Source organism: Narcine bancroftii, chromosome 3 (genome assembly GCF_036971445.1).
Source record: "Narcine bancroftii isolate sNarBan1 chromosome 3, sNarBan1.hap1, whole genome shotgun sequence".
Lineage (NCBI taxonomy): Eukaryota > Metazoa > Chordata > Chondrichthyes > Torpediniformes > Narcinidae > Narcine > Narcine bancroftii.
Genome location: NC_091471.1, coordinates 258,561,848 through 258,582,022, shown reverse-complemented (window position 1 = coordinate 258,582,022; position 20,175 = coordinate 258,561,848). Strand labels below are relative to the sequence as shown.

Sequence of the window (20,175 nt, the reverse complement as noted above, 5' to 3'; positions counted from 1 at the left end):
TTGGAGAGGATGTATTCATACAGTGATGGAATAGTTTAAAATGTTTGGCACAGAATCACCCTTGAGTGTCAGTAAAATATATGTCTTCCAGCACACAAAGTGTTTTGTATCTTTTGCCTTCCCTCCCCCCACCCCCCCCCCCCCCAAGTCTTTCCAGACCTTGAAGACATTGGTTTCTTGTTTGGGAATGATCCTGGAAGCTCCTCTGACGACTTCTTGTTTGCTATTTACAGATTTAATAGTGAGGTGATGTACGCTGTTAAACCAGGACTCATTCAAAACCTTGCCTAATTCTCGTGCATTCTTCCCTATGTATAACTGGCATGGTGGTATCTTTAGCTGAGATTGATTAACTTAAGCAAGGATTCAAGCTCTTCCTCCCTAAAAAAGTGGCCTCTGCTCAGTTTGTAAGATCTCTCTGTGAGTTCTTTATGTGCAATTTAGTTAAGGACTGGGTCTAGTTTACATTGCAGGCTATGAATGGCTTGAAAAGAGACAAAGTTTGTTTGTTTTCCAAACATTTTTAACGGTAAATTTAAAAGTGGAATTAGTTCTTCAGGGATTTGGAAGCCCAACTGTGTCGCTAATCTTTCTCTCCCTCATGGATTTGTCTTCAGGGACAAGTAACCAGGGCGCAGGAAGCCGAGGAGAACTACATCATCAAGCGCGAGCTGGCTGTAGCAAAGCAGCAGTTCATTGCAGCCAGTGAGAAACTAGAACAAGCACAGAGCACCATTCAGGAGCTGAAGGAGCTCAGGGTAAGGAAAGGCAGGCGGGAGACCTATGGCTTAAGGGCTTGTAAGGAAAACAATCCTGAGTTCTATTGCACCCTGGATGATCCTATGTGACACTGGCTCTCAAACCCTGTGAAACTAATCTGTTTGTGTTGTGTGTAGTACTTTGCATCTGTTTATTTGCCCAAAGCAAACAATGCCAAATACTGTTCAGTATCAACAGTCCAATTGAATAAATGTGGGTTATCAATTACTGAATCAGAATTTATTGTCATGAAAATGTCACAAAATCCATTGTTTTGTGGCAGCATCAGAATGCAAACATTTATATAAACCACGTTACAAAATAAATAAAAATAGTACAAGAAAAAAGTCCAAGTGAGGCGGTGTCTGTGCTTCATTGTTCATTCAGAAATCTGATGGCAGAGGGGAAGAAGCCATCCTGTGCCTCTAGTGCTCATCCTCAGTCACCTGTTTCTTTTTCTTGATGGTAGCAGAGTGAAGATGGCATACTCTGGGTGGTGGGTGTCCTTGAGGACAGAGGCTGCCTTCTTCAGACACTGCCTCTTGTCGATGTCCTCGATGGAGTGAAGACTGGTGCCCATGATGTCGCAGGCCGAATTTACATAGTGGCGTATCTAGGTCAGGTGGTGGCCTAGGGCTCCCATTGATATCGCTGCCCCCACCTTTAAAAAAACGCTCAAAAACTGCCAGCACACACACAAGTTGTGATTCTTCAAATTAACATATTTGGTTCAGTTTGTTGTTCCATTTAATAAAACATCACTGAGTATTTCTTACTTTTATGAGATGCAATGTCTAAATAAATTAATAACAATAACACCCATCAATTCACCGATTATTTATTTGGCGAGATATTAATTGGAAAATCTCCGTGGGCGGTCAGGGTGGGCTGTCAGAAGGGACCAGCGGGGCAGTCAACAGGCTGAGGGCAGCGGCGGGACCGTCAGGGGGAGGCCGGGGCGGGCTGTGACAGCCCCGCCGGCTGCCTGGCCTCTGACATCTCATTGGGCCACTTCGACCTTTGGGGCAGATCAATGGAAAAAAATGGCCGTCTTCCCTACCCATAATCCCCCATGCAGCTGGAACCACCCTGCCAGTGCCAGAGTCCGCCAGGGTATTGATCATGCATTGAGCCACTGCCAAGTGTTGCTTGCCTGCTGGAGCAGACCAATGAGATGCCAGCCGGAAGCCGTGAGACTCGGCAGCACAGCATTGCACCCCTGGGATGGAGATTCATTATTGGGCTAGGGACTCTGAGTAAGGCGAGGGCAGTGGCGTCCCCCGTAAGTAGCATCCCTGCTCTCTGCCCCACCTGCCATACCCTAGATATGCAAGTGAGTTTACAACCCTCTGGAATTTTTTTCCTGTCCTGAGCGTTGGCACCTCCATACCAGACAATGATGAACCAGTCAGAATGCTCTCCAAGGTATACCTGTAGAAGTTTTTGAAAATCTTTGGTGACAGACTGAATCTCCTCACAAAGTATAGCCACTGATGGACCTTCTTCGTGAGTGCATTGAGGTGGAGGCGCCAGGCCATGTCCTCAGTGATATTGACACCCAGGAATTTTGAAGTTCTTGACCATAGCCACTACTGACTCTTCAGTGAGGACTGGGTCGTATCCCTCCTGAAATCCACAAGCATGGGTAAAAGCAAGTCAGTTGCATTAATCTTGTGCGCTAGCAGTTTTATTTAGCTGGACAAATTCTAATTAGTTTATGGAGGTGCTTTCTACTTTTCCCGCATTTATGTTGTGGTATATCTCCAGGACAATGTGAGTTTTTACAGATCATCTCTATAAAGTCGGAGTTGAATTTGAAATCAGCATTTCAAAGAAACTAAAGCAAAGCTACAGACCTTCTTGAGGTAACTTCCAGCACTTGGAGCTGTTACTGTTTTCAGCTGAAATGCAGGCTTTCACATTTAGCCCAGTTTAGACGGAACTCGGTGTGTACATGCCTCATCCCACTTTGTTCCTCCAGTGTACGAGCAGAGGAAGAAATCGTAACTTGTGTTCTGCGTGAAATATGCACAAGATGTATGTTAACGGATAATACCTTTTGGGGCTAATGCACAGGTGCTCCCTGTCAGACAGTTTAACTGTGCTTCATTACGATCTTTATGAGGATGAACGACCACAGTTTAATTCAACAGGTGCCAGGGTTCTTCCAGCACTTGGTAGCATCTGCATTGTGATGTTTGTCAGTTCAGACACAGGGATAGGTTAAATGTACCAGCAGCAAGCTCTTCTTGTGGTCAGATAGCACTCTCTTCCGAATGTCTTGTTGAGTATGTAGCCACAGCCTTCAAAACACCCTGCAAGTTTGAGTTCTGCTCCATCTGCTTTGGGGGCAGAGATGCAGCCGTTCTCTCCTGGTAGAGTTTATTGTCCTTTGTGTGTGCTAGGAACATAACTTCAATACACTCCATTTGTTCAGTTTTCACTTCACTCATGCTGAGTAACTTGGATCTTTAGCCTGCAGTCTTTTTATTCAAAGAAAGTAGTTGTTTTGAAATCTTTGCTGCAGTTGAGATGACAAATCTGATTCATGCTGTCAGATGATACCTCTCCTCCTGGTATCATGGAAAGGAAAGAGTTTACCACGGTATACACTCATGTAAAAGTCAATACCATATAAATGTCCTTCCACCCATTTTTGGCTACAAAACCTAGTATTTTCCATACATCACATGTAAAAGTCAACCCCACTTATTTTTGGTCCAAAAATCTGGTATTTCAGTCTCTCACCTCAACCCTGATCATCCACAGGCCAGAGCTCCTGAAGCCTCGAATGCAGACTTCCCTCCTGGTCCCAGCTGTGCCGCCACCCATCGGAACTCCCAACACCTGGAACGATGCAGATAGTTACCACGGTCCAAAGTAGTATCCATGTAATAATCGAGCCCATAAATTTAACGGTTCAAAAGTGATCTACAGAACTCAACTTTTACCCAAGTATAAACGGTATACAGTAGAGCAAAACACATAAATTTATCTCTGTGGTTCTGTGCAGTTAAAACCAAGGGTTTACAAGTTTAATCTATGCTCAAATCTCTAGTAAACATTTTTATCTGACGTGGTGATTTATTTGAGCTCTTTTTGTACGTTGCTGCTTTGGGGATGATGGATCGGTGGGCTTAATAATTTACAGTAAGCATGATTTATTTTGAATAGTTTGATCTCAATTTTATTCGGAACTAAATCAATTCTCACCCAACATGTTTCATGTTCATTTTGTCCATAACCACATATCACATCATTAACCAAATGCGAGTCAGTTGAGAGTCGATGAACACCAGAGTCCTTTTCATCTGAAACTGGTAGAAGCACTCAGATGAGTAAATTATCTTTATGGTTGTCATGTGATTGTGCAATTACAACCTGACAAAACAGCATTCTCCAGTCCTCAGTGCAAAACACACAAACACGCAACCAGGCAAAACACACAAATTGTGACAAACAGTGCATATGCAGGACAAATGTTTCGTACATATAAATAAATAAATGAATATTGTTCCATGAATATGAGAGTCTCAGATGGTCAGCGTGAGCAGTTTGTTTGGTTGTTCAGCATTCTCACTGCCCGTGGAAAGAAGCTGTTTCTCAGCCTGGTGGTGCTGGCTCTGATCCTCCTGCATCCCTTCCCCGATGGGAGCAGCTGAAAGATGCGGGGTGGAAGGGGTCCTCAATGATTTTGCACGCCCTCTCAGACAATAATCCTGGTAGAGCATGTCGATGGGGGGAGCAGGAAGACTCCATTTATCCTCTCTGCCACTCTTATGGTCCTGTGGATTGACCTCTGATCCATTTCTCTGCAGCAACCATAGCACACTGTGATACAGCCGGCCAGTATGCTTTTGATAGAGCTCCTGTAGAAGGTTGACATGATGGTGATGGCTGGTAGCCTTGCCTGCTTGCTTCAGTCTTCTCCCGAAGTGCACTCACTGTGACAAGTGAGGAGATGTTGTGGGCCACGATACGTCACTAGTAAAAAATTGTTGGTTATGTATCATTGTCTTTGCTATATAAAAAACTATTGCTTGACTACTGAGTTTCTCCAGCAATAGGTTTTTACTAGAAACCCTGAACTAATCTGTGAAAGCAGAAGAAGAGTTCAAGTGTTGGGCTGAGTCTATTTGCACCATTTTAGAATGATTTCAGTGGCCAAAGTTTAAGAATAAGGGGTAGGCCATTTAGAACTGAGTTGAGGAAAAACTTTTTCACCCAGATCTGTGGAATGTTTTGCCTCAGAAGACCGTGGAGGCCAATTCTCTGGATGCTTTCAAGAAAGAGCTAGATTGAGCTCTTAACCGGATAAAAGGGATATGGGGAGAAGGCAATGAATGGTGGTGTTGGCTCGAAGGGCCGAATGGCCTACTTCTGTACCTATTGTCTATTGACTGCAACCCTTTATTAAATGATATTTTTCATTTTGATGGGAGAAGTATGCATATTATTTCCCTTCCATCACCAGTCTGGAGCTTGTAGATTCCATTTATGGACCATAACCTGAAGAATTCTGAAGCTCTGATACTGCGCTGACCATATCCAGGCGGTTGTCACTTGATTCCTTCGTGTCAGCTTTTAACCTTGCGTAGTGGTAGCGGTTCTGAATTAGAAGGGTTTGGATTTTTTTCTTCTTTTGAATTTTACAATACAATATATAGCTACTGTTCAATTGTGCATAATGTAAACATCAATAAAAATATTTTAAAAAGCAAATAAATATGACTGTTATTTAAATCCAAATGATTTAGTGAGCAATATCCTCTCTTAGCTGGAAACTGGAGTGGAGTAGCTATATGTGTGAGTGGGCGACAAGAACAGATCAGAAGCGAGGAATCCTGTGGCAAGTAACTCGCCTCTTGACTCCCCGAAACCCGTCTAACAAGGCTTAAATCAGAAGAATGATGGCATGCTCCCCACTTGGATGAATACAGCTTCAACAACACTCTAGAAGCACATATGCAAGGCAAAGCAGGGTGCTTGATGGACACCCCATCCACAACCATTCACTCCACTACCACTGCACAGTAGCATCACTTTGTCTCTTCCCTTTGAGACATAGAGCATGGTAATTTTTCTTCATGGCTGGTGTAGCAGTTAGTGCAATTCCTTTACAGCACCAGCGATCAGGTTCAGGGTTTGTAAGGAGTTGGAATATTCTAACCGTCTCTGCGTGAGCTTCCTCCCAGCTTTCAAACATATGGGGGGGTAAGTGGGTCGCAAGTTAATTGAAGTAATTAGGTAACACAGGCTTCCTCCCACTGTTTGAAATGTAAGTTAATTGGGTGTAAATTGGGCGGCATGGGCTCGGGCTGAAATGCCCTGTAACCATGTTGAATATCTAAATTCAATAAAATTAAACTCCTTACAGACGGTGCCGGATTCGAGCCCCAGTCACTGGCGCGATAATAGCGGCATGCTAATTGCTGTGTTAATCATGCCTCATTTGCAGGATGTGGCGCAAAAACTTACCAAGATTCCTTAGACAGCACCTTCCAAACCTGCCAACACCTCGCTGTTACAGTGCCAGTGACCCGGGTTTGAATCACATGCTGTCTGTAAGGAGTTTGTATGTTCTCCCCATGACCTCCATGGGTTTCTTCTGGGTGTTCCAGTTTCCTCCCACATGACAAAAACATGGGGTTTGTAGGTTAATTGATGTAATTGGACAGCACAGGGCTCATGGGTTGGAAGGGCCTGTTACTGTGCTTTATCTAAATTAAAAATTAAATTGAAGGCAGAGGGATACCACCAGCTGGAAGTTGCTGTCCCAAACTCTCACCATCCTAACTTGTAAATATATCACTGTTCATGGATCGAAATTCTGGAACTCCATTCCTACCAAATGACTTGCCACCATCTTCAATTAGGGATAGAAAATTCAATTTCTCTGCCTGAGAAACCCACATTCTTTGAATAAAAAAAAAGCAACTCATCTTCACAGCCATCTTAAATGTAACTCCGAGATCTTGTGACTTTGGTGAAGCAATGTTCAAAATGTCTATCCAAGCAAGCCAACTTTCAGAAAACGCTTTGAAATGCTGAACTGCACTATGCAGTTCTATGCTTCCCAAACTTCAAGCATCTAAAGGAGGAGAAGCTCAATTGTTCAAAGTCCATCTTAACTGGATATGGCAACTCCTATAAAAGGCACAAAAGGCTATAAAATGGAATCATTACAGAGTAGCGGTGAAGACTAATTCTGAATTGAAAGGGAGATCATTGAGCTTGTACTTTTCAGTCTGGAATAATGATGTCTTGGTAATGATCTTATAATTTTCAGGAATTGGCAAGCATATTTAGAGTTTTGCTTTAAATCGCAGGAAGAGATTTAATCCAGTAAATTTGCAACTGGTAATTGTCCAGAAGTGACAAGTATTTGAAATGCATCTTTTGGAGGAACAAAGGAAGGGGACTCTCTGGGATCAATGGAATTGATTGGATGGTGAAATTGGCATTCTGGAATTTTTCTGAATGGATACATTTATCAAGTGGTTTTCTTGAGTGATTTAAGTGTCTTATGAGATTCCTGAACCTGCTAACCTTTTAATTCCCACTCTAAACACATTGTTGCCCAATGGTTCGTTCCTCAAAGTTCACATAACTTTTATGTTTTACTTATTACTAAAATGCACATTAAAATCTATTTTATCATTTCTAATTTAGATCCTAAGGCGTAAGACATAGGAGCCAAATGAGACCATTCAGCCTATTGGGTCCACTGCCATTCAAACATGGCCAATCCTTTTCCACCCCATCCTCTCGCCTTCTCGCCTTTAGCTTTTTGTCTTTACATCAGCCTCTCTTTAGCTAAATTTACCATCTCTCTGCCTCTCTTGATTAGAGGCCCTAATCTCTAAATTTAAGAACATACCATAAGAAATGAGAACAAGAATATGTTATATTACTCCTCAGTCCTCTGCCATTCTGAAAAATCTTGTTCTTGCCTTTGGGTTCCATTTTCCTGCCTGTTCCCCTTGATATCCTCGATGGGAAAATATTAAACCTTAAATCGCAGTGACTGCCTCTACAATTCTGAGGTCCTTCCAAAATTCACAACTTCACAGGAGAAATTTCTCCTCCACCAGTGGAGATATTACTTCTGAGAAGTGAAATATTCTCTCTAACCATCTACATTGTCAGCCCTTTCAGAATCTTGCATTTCCATAGCATTTATTAAGAATGTCCATAGCCAGTGGCACCTGGAATTACTGGTCGATTGTAGTTGTAGTTGTGTGTAAGATCTAGAAGTTCATTTTTTATGGCATTGATAACAGAATACATTTCAGATGGAGATTTTTTTTGTGCTGAAGCAACTCTGGAAACTTAGTGAGTAAATGGTAAGATTGTGGCTGGCTGCGACAAGCTATGGCTCTGCGGAGCCTATAGTGCAGGTTTGCAGGTTAGCTCAGAAAGAACACACTGGTCCCAGAAAGAATGATGGGAACCCCAGTTGAGTGGAGTTAACACTGAGCTTTATTGGTGCTCACAGCCCTGCTTTTACTCTCAAGATGAGGGAGGTAGACAAAGCCTCCTCATCGCTGATTGGTACATTTGCGATCCGCTTTCCTCAATAGGCTAGTTAGGCTCCTTTAGTTGTGGCCAATTGGAGGGCAGCGCTGAGGGCCTCGTGCAGCCTGCTGGATCGTTGTGCTCATCTTTCATTTTGTGAGGCGCCCCAAGGGGACTGCGAGGGCGCCACAAGATCATTGATTTCCTCACTGCTTCATAATTGTTGATATGTTTATTTCTGAAATTTTAGAAATAAATTGTATTCATTAACTGCTATTCACATCCTTGCCAATGAGTTACTTTGGGGAGGAACAAATTCACATATAAGAAAAGGAATGGACAACTTGTTCACAGAGCAGTTACACTAATGCCAAGATGACACATGGTTGGCAGTCTGGTCTGTTGACATCACATGACCATGGCGTGACAAGGCCACTGCTTTTTGCAACAGAATTTACATCAGTTCTGTTCATTTGGTGTAGAAAAATAAAGCCTCATTTTGAATTTCTCATTTGGCAAATGGCAACTTTGACAAAGTGTGATTCCATCGATACTCTTCGGTGGCACTGACACCTTTCGAGTCATTACATTATTGTCAACTGAGTGCATTTGGTTTATCTGCTAAGAGTAGTGAGTGTGGCTTCCCAGAACTGTTGCCCATGCTGAGTGGTGTTCATTGGCCTTAGGGGTGTGCGAAATTTACTGCTGGTTTTCATTTCGACCACTTTTTCGCTTGTCTAATTAAACACACCTGAGCTGTTCCATTCCAGACTATTATGGGCAGTGAACTATTGTGGCCTGTTTACTGATTTTAAAGAAATATTGATGTCTGTGTGTTGGGAAATAATTTCAGCTCATATTTTTAACTGCATAAAGGAGTTTAAAAGTGAGAAAAGTTTAAAAATATGAGAAAAGCAGCAAACAAATGTTTCCAAGATCAGAATACCCTTGAAAGTACGATTCATGATTTGATTTTCACTGATTCTGAATCTGTCATTCATAGATCAGTCTTCACATTTCTTTCTTTTAAAAATATTTGTATTAATTTGATAGAGCTAAATATTACATGTATATATTGTTTAGATATTAATTAATTTTATAGCTGTTAAATAATGCCATTTAGAATATTCGTCCTATATAAGTTATTCATTGTCTTATATAATTCTTGAAAAAAATGAAAAATCCTGCTGAGAATTTCACCTCATCTTCAAATACTGAGATATACATTGAGATTATCTAAATAAACTGATCTCTTCTAGTTGTTGAAAAAAATAGGAACAAAAGAAAAAAGGAAGAAAATAAAACCCATTCTAATCTAGCCCCTCCCACTAAACACAGCCACCAGCAAATAAATTATAAAGAATCAAGTATTGGCTCTTGGACATTGGATAGAAAACCCCCAGAGCATCCCCACCTAAGTCATCAAAATATGACTGTTGTCCATGAATTGACTCCTTATCTTGTCACATTTAACCTTGATCTCAACTTTGAAATCCTCTCTTCTAGAGAGTAACCAAAGCAAGAAAAGGTCATGGTTCTAAATTAATCCTAAGAATCTGTGTTAGAGTTGTAAAGAATTGTTCCCAATATTCTTGTTGATCTGGACACTCCCAAAACATGAATCAGAGAGGCCTCAAAAATTGTACATTTGTCACATAATGGATCAACATCAGGATAAAAACAAGATCATCTAACTTTGGACATATGAATTCTAGTATCATTAATCAGATCAAGTGTGATATCCCAATTTTCCACTGAAATTGATGTATTCAAATCTCATTCCCATTCATCCTTGATTCCTGTCCCTGAACATATTCTTAGGTCCATTAAATTGCTATAAATAATTGCTAGAGATCCACCATCGAAAAACTTTAAATCAAAAATTAAATGCAAAACACTGCTATTGGGAATTTGTCTTCACATTTCTGTCTATGCCATCAAGTACCCTTGCATAAAACCTTAAGTTGCAATTGTCCATTTTATTGGGTTTTTTCTCACTTGTTTCCTGACTACCAGCATCTTTTATTTCTTTCATCGCACATTTAGTGCCTTTGTCATTGAAACCTTGTACAACCAGAGCACAGGTAGACTTCTGTATGCCTGCTATTTTATCCTTTTCAATCCAAGTTCAAAATGTTCAAACTTTTCCCCTTTCCAACCTGTTCTGTCTCTTCATTTGCTCTTGGTCCTCTCCTGCCATTTATTCTGCTTTGATATTGAATTCATCCAAACAGCTGAGCTCTTTCTTCTGTCTGTTTTTGCTATCTATTTCACACATTTTCAATCAAGACTGCATCTCTTTGGTTGATTTACCTCATCAGTCCCATCCCGCATGTAATTTTCTGTCACCTATGGGAGTGACACTCACACAAACAGCACCTAATGTCCAGTTTATTGTCACCTGATTGCACATGATGAAACAGCAGTCTCGGTTCTTGGTGCAAAGCAGACATAGCACACAACCAAACAGACAATACAGATGGAGGACAAGTATTCATAGATATAAATAAATAGAATTGTTTTGTACATACGAGAGTCTCAGAGGGTCAGTGTGGGCAGTTCCTTTGGGCGTTCAGCATTCTCACCACCCGTGAGAAGAACCTGTTCTTCAGCCTGGTGGTGCTGGCTCTGATCCTCCTGTATCTCTTCCCCGATGAAACAGCTGAGAGGTGCTGTGTGCGGGATGGAAGGAATCCTCAATGGTTTTGATCTTGATAGAACTCCTGTAGAAGGTTAACATGATGGTGGCCTGTAGTCTTGCCCACTTCACTCTTCTCAGGAAGTGCCATCCCTGTTGCACCTTCCTTACAAGTGAGAAGAAGTTGTGTGTCCATGACAGGTCACTAGTTAAGTGGACTATAAGATACTTGATGCTCTCCACTCTCTCCACTACAGATTCATTGATGTGTAGTGGACAGTGGTTGTTCCCAGTCTTCTTGAAGTCCACAATCATCTCCTTCATCTTGTCCATGTTTAGACTCAGATTACTCTTGCACCATCTTGACCTCTAACACTCTCAGATTTCAGACTTATTGTCAGAGAACATACATGACATCACATATAACCCTGAGATTCTTTTATCCTGTGGGTGCAGCAGAATTGCCACTAATTGGTAGAGCAAAAACTAACTGTATACCGCATGAACATGTAAGCAATCAAAAGAACTGAAAACAGATAATAAAAGCAAACAAACTGACTGTGCAATACAAGGAGAGCAAAGAAAATCAATAAAGTGCACAGTTTTAGAAATTAATCCCTGATTGAGTTTATTGTTGAGGAGTCTGATGGTGGAGGGGTAGCAACTTTTCCTGAATCTGGTGATGCGAGTCTGGTGGCACTTATAGCTCTTTCCTGATGGCAGCAGCGAGATCAGAGTGTGTGCTGGGTGGTGAGGGTCTTTGATGATTGTTGCTGCCCTCCGCCGGCAGCATTCCCTGTAGATGTTCTCGATGGTGTGGAGGGTTTTTCCTGTAATGTCCTGGGCTGTGTCCACTACCTTTTGGAGGGCTTATGCTCAGGGGTATTGGTGTTCCCATACCAGACCATGATGCACACTTCCCACCACACATCTGTAGAAATCTGGTTTCTGGAGTCATTCCAAACCTCCGGGCTGTCATGCTTTGCTCCCGATGCCGTTAGTGTGTTGGGTCCAGGGACGCAGCAGCACCATCTGAGCTGCCCTCGGTTAACATGAAATACAGTTGATACCTTTGTTCACTCAGATTCAAGTACCCAAAATCTTTTTAGTGGTCCATCATTAGGTTGTAATTTCACCCATCTAAATCTACAAGGTAATTTTACTGCCATCAGATGCTCTTTACAAGATAATGTGAATATTCTGAGTTGTAAGGCACTACTGAGATTGAGAATTGGACAACAAACTTTCCAGTTTAAAAAGGGAAATGAAAGAGTGGGGATAAGGTGGTGGGATTCTAAATAGGGCTGGAGGAAGTTTGCAGGGCTGGAAATTATCGCATCTTTCATACATGATTTTTTTCCCCCATTTGGCTCTCTGCATCTACGTTTGCTGTTCAAGCCTCATTCTGCAAGGGTGAAGCTCATTTACTGCACCGTCGGTTGGTGTTGTGGGCAAGCCTTCTGCTGTCATAAAGGGAGGAACCAGCTGGCTAAAAACTCTGCTGTAAGATGGTTCATCAGATAAAAAGGGGCTGTGAAAATATCAGCCAGTTTCACAGCAGGACTTGTGGTTCTCCACCATTATCACAGTAACCATTTGCTCAGATTGGGTGGAGATTTTTTTTAAAATAAACATTTTGCAACAGACAGGCAGCTCTAGATTTCAATAAGTAATACAGTTTCACAATTGGCAATCTTGATTTCTTAAATTTGGTTATGTTGCTTTTCTATATCTATTCCAATTTACATTTCTTTTTAAAATACCTTTATTGAGTTTAATAAAAAATACATTTAAATCTAATAGATTTGCTAGAGAATAAGGAAAAACAAAAAAATTTTGAACATTCCAAATAAAACCTTGATTATACCTTGTGCAAATTGTGGGCACCCTTCAGATCAAACTCACTATAAACCAAAAAATATATATATTTCTGATTTCAAAGTTGTAAATCCCTTTGATATCTTCTGATTTAAAAAATGGAATATTAGTAGGCCACCCATTTTTTTTGATTGTGGTTTCCTTGGTTAATGCATTTTGTCTTGAAAGACACTTGTGATAGAAAAAGTTTTTAAAATTGGCTCTATCAGAGCACGCTTTTGATGCCCAATTTAGAATTTGCTCCCATCTTCTCATGCTTCAGCAAGGAAAGAGCTTTCTCTCAATCGTTCCTGTCGATCTGGTGAAGGAAAGTTTTGGCAATGAACTGTTGTTAGAAATACAAGGAAAGGCAATATGTCAGTAGGTCGCAGTTTCCATTTCCTCATGAGAGGCTTGCCTACTGGTGAAATTTTTCACCCTCCAAGATATAGGTTGGAGATTGTGCAGGCTTTTGTTCACATTAAATATCATTAAAATATGAGTGACTGCTCAGTTTATTATGCAAGAGTCATTAGCTGCTCCCTCACCCCCCCCCCACCCCCACCACCTTCTCTCCATAACATTCTTCCTCGACTCATCCAATCCCTTTTAAATGCCATAATTAAATCCATTTCTGTATGATGCATTACAGTGTAAATACAAGTTTATGTACGCACATGCCCTCCCAGAGACAAGGATTCTTTGCTCCTTCTGAAGGCCAGTGCCGTCTTTGCTCTCTTGGTTGGAGCGCCTAGAGTAGGCTGCCTCCGGTCCTCTCTGGCTGCTGTTGAGGTTCTTCACTGCAGATCACCAGGGTCGAGTCAACGCTTCTCTCCGACTTGCTCATGCACCCTTCTGTGGCCTTGACCAAATTGATGACAGCATGGGAGAGCCACTAATATTCACTTCAAAGGATGATGAGTTTAGGGTGAGCTTTGAATGCAACCTACCACGGCTACATCCAGGCTGCTTCCCCACTGTTTCGCCTATTCTGTACCAAATCTGTGTAACATATTCAGCTGATGGAAGGGTCTCCATGTGGTCAAGATATTTTTTTAAAGTTTTACATTTTTTTTAAATTAAATTTAGACATATAGTACAGTAACAAGCCCTGTTAGCCCACAAGCTCATGCCACCCAATTACTCCTGATTCACTTACATTCCCAGTAGGTATTGGAGGGTAGGAGAAAACTGGGCCCCTCAGGAAAAACCCATGCAGACACAGGGAGATTGTACAAACTCCTGACAGACAACATGAGATTCAAACCCTGGTCCCGATTGCTGGCGCTGTAACAGCGTTGCACTAACCTATAATAATTATTCTTACCACAGTATAAATAACCTGATCTCATGTCTATCCCAGAAAGTTGTGGATTAAATCATATTTCACTTCCTCCAAACTTTCTATTATAACAGATTTGTGTTAATCTTTAGTTTAATGTTAAACTACATTTCTCATATATAAAAGCATCTTAGAAAAGTAAATTATAGAGTTAAAATATTGTATATACTCTTAGTTGTGAGCTGGTACAGGGTCACACACAGGTCACAGGACTTTTATAGAGAACCATTGTTTTCAGAGAAGAGAGTTCATTCTCGGAGTCGACATGTCTGGGAAAGACAGAGCAAATGGATTTGAAGTGGGTCTTGATTATGCATGAGAACTGCTGAGGAAGCCATCTGTTTTTAAACTCAACCACAAGGCCTCTTGAACAAGAGAAATGAAATTCAGAGCCAAGTGAGTGATATACTTAAGCCTTTGAAACAGAAGTGAGGTAATCTTTCAGAGTCCTGTGTCTACAGGATAGAAGTATGAAGATCACATGGTTTACAAGAAACTGAGGGTGGCAACTGTTTAAAATTCCAGTAACTGTCACATGATTTGGAGAACTATATTATCGAAATGAGAGGCGAAGGGATCAGTTCATTTTGGAGTTAACGGAAGTCAAGACCCTGTGACACCTTGTGAAAGAATGAGTTGAGTTACAGTAACCAGAATTGGTGCTGTTGTGTGTGTTACTCCTGGGAAAGGGGAACACAGAATCAAACTTCCTTTGCTTTTGAAATAAGGAGGACCACTCCGCTGGAAAAGAGGACAGATTTCTACTGGATCTATTTTTGTATGGCTACTTTGTTTAACCCTTGTCTAGGTTTGTGAATTCATTGTGGAAGAAAATAACCACATTGTGAGTAAAGAGACCTGAAGATATGATGTTTAAAAGCACTTTATAATTATTTCTGAACTGAGAATTTAAGACCTTCAAGCTAGACTAAAATGATGCTGAACTTTTAAAGATTTACTTTTCAGAGTGGGACTTTATTACACACACACTTTACATTTGTGCATAGTAGAGATAATAACAGTTTAATAAAAACTATTATTTTGAATTTGCCATTGTCTGGTGAATTTTCCATTGCTGTTCCTGTGTTAGTGCCAACAAAGTCCCTTTAGTCCCAAAAATAATTAAAAGGGTTGTTAGTTCATAACACTAATATCAGACTGTGTCTCGGATGTTGAAAGTCTGGAAGGAAACACAATATTCTGCAACTACTCACATACTACTTATCCTCTTTATTCCTTTCGTTCACCAGATATTGTCTGACCTGAATGCCTTCAATATCATAACCAGGTTTTCAGCATGTCTGCTCTCAGTGCACTCTGTTGGTCTCCATGTACGAGACCAATTTGCGGCCTACCTTAATTCAACTATCTTGACATCCGGACACGTTGAGAGGTATAGTTGAGATGGAAGTTCAGAATCAGAACCAAATGCACACAATAAAACTGCCTGGGTCTGCCAGCTCTGTCTCAGGCAGAGACCTGGCCATCTATGTGGTGTGATAATGTCAGGACTAAAATTATGAATTGACTGGTGTCACCAATGAATGCACTGTGTCCACACTGGTACACACTGCCACCAGAGCATGCTGGTAGTAAAAGGAGCAAATGTGAATGAAGTACCAAATGGTCATCATTTTCTGGATGGTGTCCAATTTCTTCTTATTGTTCAACATCTACTCATCCATGCAAATGGATCATGGTGCTAACCTCTACCTTGGTAGATGGCGGATTTAAAATTTGAAAAGTAAAGGTTCCATTATTGTCACGTAATGCTACATTTAGAATGTAACAAACATGAAATTCTTTAACTTTGTCTACCATAAAGAAGACAGAGAGTCACCACTTTGTCCAGAGCCCCTCGCAGAAATGAGGCCCCAGCAAGGAACAAGACCAGTGTTCTAACCACTGAGCTATCAGAGTCTCCACAATGTACAAATGATTGCAGTCCTGACATTTCAAATAAAGGATGTGATCTTGTCCTGAACTGGAACATGCAAGCTCGAAAGCTCATTTTACAGTTAACCACAGCGTAAAATAAAAGATCTATGGTAAAAAATGACAAAGGGATGAATGCAGAGCTCAATTTGCTTCTTTCAAACCTTGCGGCTGTTGGAAGTGAGCTACATCAAATTTGAAGCTTTTGAAATGAAGCATTTTAAGGATTGCTATCTGGCATTGACATGTCAAGTTTGTTTGACTTAGATATAATCTTAAAGTTCCATCCTTGCAGTGTGTGGTTTGTTTTTGACCTTGCAGATGCCATTTTCCGATAGAATAGGAGAGTATGGAGAACCTTGTTGGCTGCAGCAGACAGGCTGAGAAATACATCAAGAACAGGATTACCCTTGTCACTGTCACATGGATGTTCCATAATATGGCCAAATATTTTGATCCTGTCATTTTGTCAATTCCGTAATGGGACAAATTCAAGCAAAAAGATCTGACTTTGGGGTGTGGTAACCCATTTTTATTGTTTGGAGATATGGGTGCCAATTAGAAGTCTGGAAGGTTCAGGAGATATAGAACATAGAACATTACTGCACAGTACAGACTCTTCAGCCCATGATGTCATTGTCGACATCAATCTGATGGGGGATGGAATGGATTCAGTAGTTGAGTGAGGAGAGAAAATTATTTGCCAACGGTAAGATCAGGGGGAGAAGTTATGGGCCCAGCAGCTTTGGGAAGGTGAGGAGAGATGAAGATGCAAGTTTAGCTTTGGGACAGATGGGACAAAGGAAGTTTGAATTCAGGAAAAGGAGGGAAGTAACAGAGGCAGATATCATCATTATTCAGGTGCCTTGCCATTTGGTACGGGTGATCATGTCTCTCCATCTGTCACGATCTCTGACCCTCCAAACTGTAGTTGCCTCCCCTGTTCTCCTTCGGTGAAGGCTCCTTTTCTCAGCTGAGACTAGTTGATGGGAAAAATACTGAAGTGATTTCCCATTGCCTTCTTCAGTTGCAATGTCCATCCTGGATGGGTAACCCAGTTGCTCCATCTGCCCAGCGTTTTTTAGTTTTACAACCATAAATTCCAATTTGTAGAATCTGCTTGTAAAAACCATCCACCATCTGCAACCCACGGCTTCACTTTTGCCTGATTGGGAGGCCAAACAGGTTCTACACCTTGCCCAAGGCTGGCAGATGGAAGGAGCGCCTTACTTTTGCTGAACATTTGCGCAGCCCCAACACTGTCAAGGCAGATATAGAAGGGTATAAAAATGTAAAGGTACTAGAAGGTTCAAATCAAATATTTTTTATAAGAAAAACAAAAGAAATGCAGATGCTCAGATCCCGACTTGCCCGAGAAACTCGATGGTTCACTCAACTATTGTGGGTAGAAATGGTCAATTTCAGGTTGGACTCTTCATTGAGACTAAAGTAGGAAGAGGTGATTGTAAGTATTACAAGGGGAAAAGAAGTTGGGGAGGGGCATTGGACAGAAGGTGAGAGAGAGATAGAGAGAACACTGGGAAGGGGGGGGATGAAAGTTAGAGTTAAAACAGTTTGTCCTGTTGGGTTTAAGGATGTCCAGGAGGATTTTTTTTTAATTTTAGAGAGACAGCACTGTAACAGGCCCTTCCGGCCCATGAGCCCATGCTGCTCAAAAATGCACCAATAAACCTACAAGCCCAGTACATTTTTAGAAGGTGGGAGGAAACAAGCACCCGGAGGAACCCACGCAAGTCACAGGGAGAACGTACAAAACTCCTTACAGACAACACCAGATTCAAACCCAGGTCGCTGTGGCTGCAATAGCATTGCACTAACTACCATGCTAACTATCCTATATGATGAGTTGTTCCTCATTTAGTTTTGGCCTCATCCAGGCAATATTATGAGATCAAGGACATGTGGGAATTGAAATGGTTGTTTGCTAAGTGTTCAAGCTCAGAACCACAAACAGCACACAGATGTTCTGCAAAGCAGTCATCCAATGTAGAGGGCGCCACACCAAGTACACCGAATGCAGTAGATCGTGTTGGGCGATGTGCAGGTAAAGCTCTGCCTCACCAGGAAGATCAGTAGCCTCAGATGGAGGTAATGTAGGGACATTTTAAACTTCCTGCGCTTACAGCCAGAAGTGCCTGGTGGGGTAAAAGGGTGGGTGGGGAGGGTAGAGCTGACTGAGGAGTCTCAGAGAGACAGATCTTTGTGGGGAAAAATAGAGACTGTTGGAGAGGGTAGGATTCGGCTGGAAGTGGGATTGCACTTAGATGGCAGAAGCGATAGAGGAGAATCCATTGGATGCGGAGGCTGGTGAGTGGAAAGTAAGGGGCTCTGTCCTTGTTCATCTTGGGGAAGACAGAAGGTGAGGGTAGAAGTAGTGGGAAAGGAGATGTGGGTACGAGCTGTATTGATGGCAGCAAGGGGAAATCCACATTTATTAGAGGGAACATTTGAGATGCCTTGGGAGCAAATGATGGCATCCTTATAAGAGAAAGGATGGGAAGAAGTACAATCCAGGCAGCTATGGGAGTTTGTTGTAAATGTCTGTGAATGGTTTGTCCCCTGTGATGGAGACAGGAACAAATCAGCTTTTCGTGACTGATGTATGTGACAAACCTTTGTTGCGAGCCGTGCCGCAGAAATGTTTTCCTTCATTCTTTCCCACCTCTTGTTCAGCTGTCTCAGATTTTTAATCAGCATTTACTTGCGTGCAGCGTTGCCCAGTTTTGTAGGGCAGAAGTATAGGGCACAGGTCTGTCAAGCCCAGGCCAACAATTAATTACCCATCTCTGCTCATCCCAGTAACCAGGAGTTGATCCGTCAGCTACCTTGCCTTGTCAATTCAAAGAGAGAAACATCATTGTGAAATTCTCTCCATTATTGCCTCTTGCCATGAGGCAAAGGGTTGGGTGTCCAATGCACGAGGTCTGTGTTGATGGTCACTGTTTCCTTGGGGGATGATTGAGGATGCAGAGTAAATGGTGAATGGTCATGCAGTAAAAAACACTCAGCATGTCAAACAATGTCTTTTATGCAGTAAAGATGAAGATACATAACTGACGTTTTGGGCTTGAGCTCTTCATCAAGGTATGAAGTAATGTAGACAGGCCCCCAAACAAAATGGTGGGGGGGAAGGGGAGAAATTCCAGAGAATAATGTGATGGATAAGGAGGCTGGTGGGGTGGTAAGTGAGGACAAGGCGAATCCTGTTTTTGTTGCATCTAGCGGCCAGGGGGCCAGGGCAGATGAGTGGGAAATGGAGGAGATACAGGTAAGAGCTGAGTTGATGGTAGTAGAGGGGAAGCCACATTTTTGGAAGAAAGAGGAGGACCCAGTCCAGATCATCCGAGATGTGCTCCGCATGGGATTGTGATGTGGGTGACGGAAATCACAGAGGGCATCTCGGATGATCTGGACTGGGTCCTTCTTCCAAATTCGTGTCTTCCCCTCTGTTGCCATCAACTCAGCTCTTACTCACAACTCCTCCATTTTCAGCTCATCTGCCCTGGCCCCCTCTGTCCAATAACAGGACTCCCCTTGTCCTCACCTACCACTCCACCAGCCTCCACATCCATCACATTATCCTCCATAATTCTACCTTCCCCACTATTTTGTTCAGGAGCCTGCCTACATTTCGCTCAGACCTTGATGAAGGACTCAAGTACACTTGATCACTGCTACATCAAGATAAGGAAGGCCTTCCCTTCTTTCCCAAGACCGCACTTCGGCAGGTCTGATCACCTGGCTGTGCATCTTCTGCCTTCATACAGACAGAGCCTAAAAAGAGAGACTCCAGAGGTCAAGACAGCTAGAAGGTGGTCACAGGAGGCTGAAGCATGGTTACGGGACTTCCTCAAGTCAGCTGATTGGTTGGTGTTCAAGAACTCTGCTGAGAATCGGAACAAGTACACCAGGGTTGTCACACACTTTATCAAAAGAGTTGTGGATGATGGTGTCCCCGCCTAACCATTCAGGGTTTTCCCCAACCAGAAGCCCTGGATGAACAATGAAATCTGGAGCTCAACGCCTTCTACATCCGATTTGATAACAATAACAGTGAAGAACCGCCCCTCCGCACCCCAACGTCCCCTGAAGACCCCATCCTGTC

At 42.1% G+C, this 20,175-nt stretch overlaps 1 protein-coding gene across 7 annotated transcripts in view; it reads left to right on the top strand.

Moving 5' to 3' along the window:
- LOC138758575 (EVI5-like protein) overlaps positions 1 to 20,175 on the top strand; it is a 424,266-nt gene that overhangs the window by 279,524 nt on the left and 124,567 nt on the right. For 6 of the 7 annotated variants that reach the window (XM_069927712.1, XM_069927713.1, XM_069927717.1 and 3 more), the window contains one exon: positions 618 to 758. The exons of the other annotated variant lie outside the window; for it this stretch is intronic. In XM_069927712.1, coding sequence (XP_069783813.1) covers positions 618 to 758 — 141 coding nt within the window. The remainder of the gene's footprint in view (positions 1 to 617; positions 759 to 20,175) is intronic. 7 annotated transcript variants of the gene reach the window in all.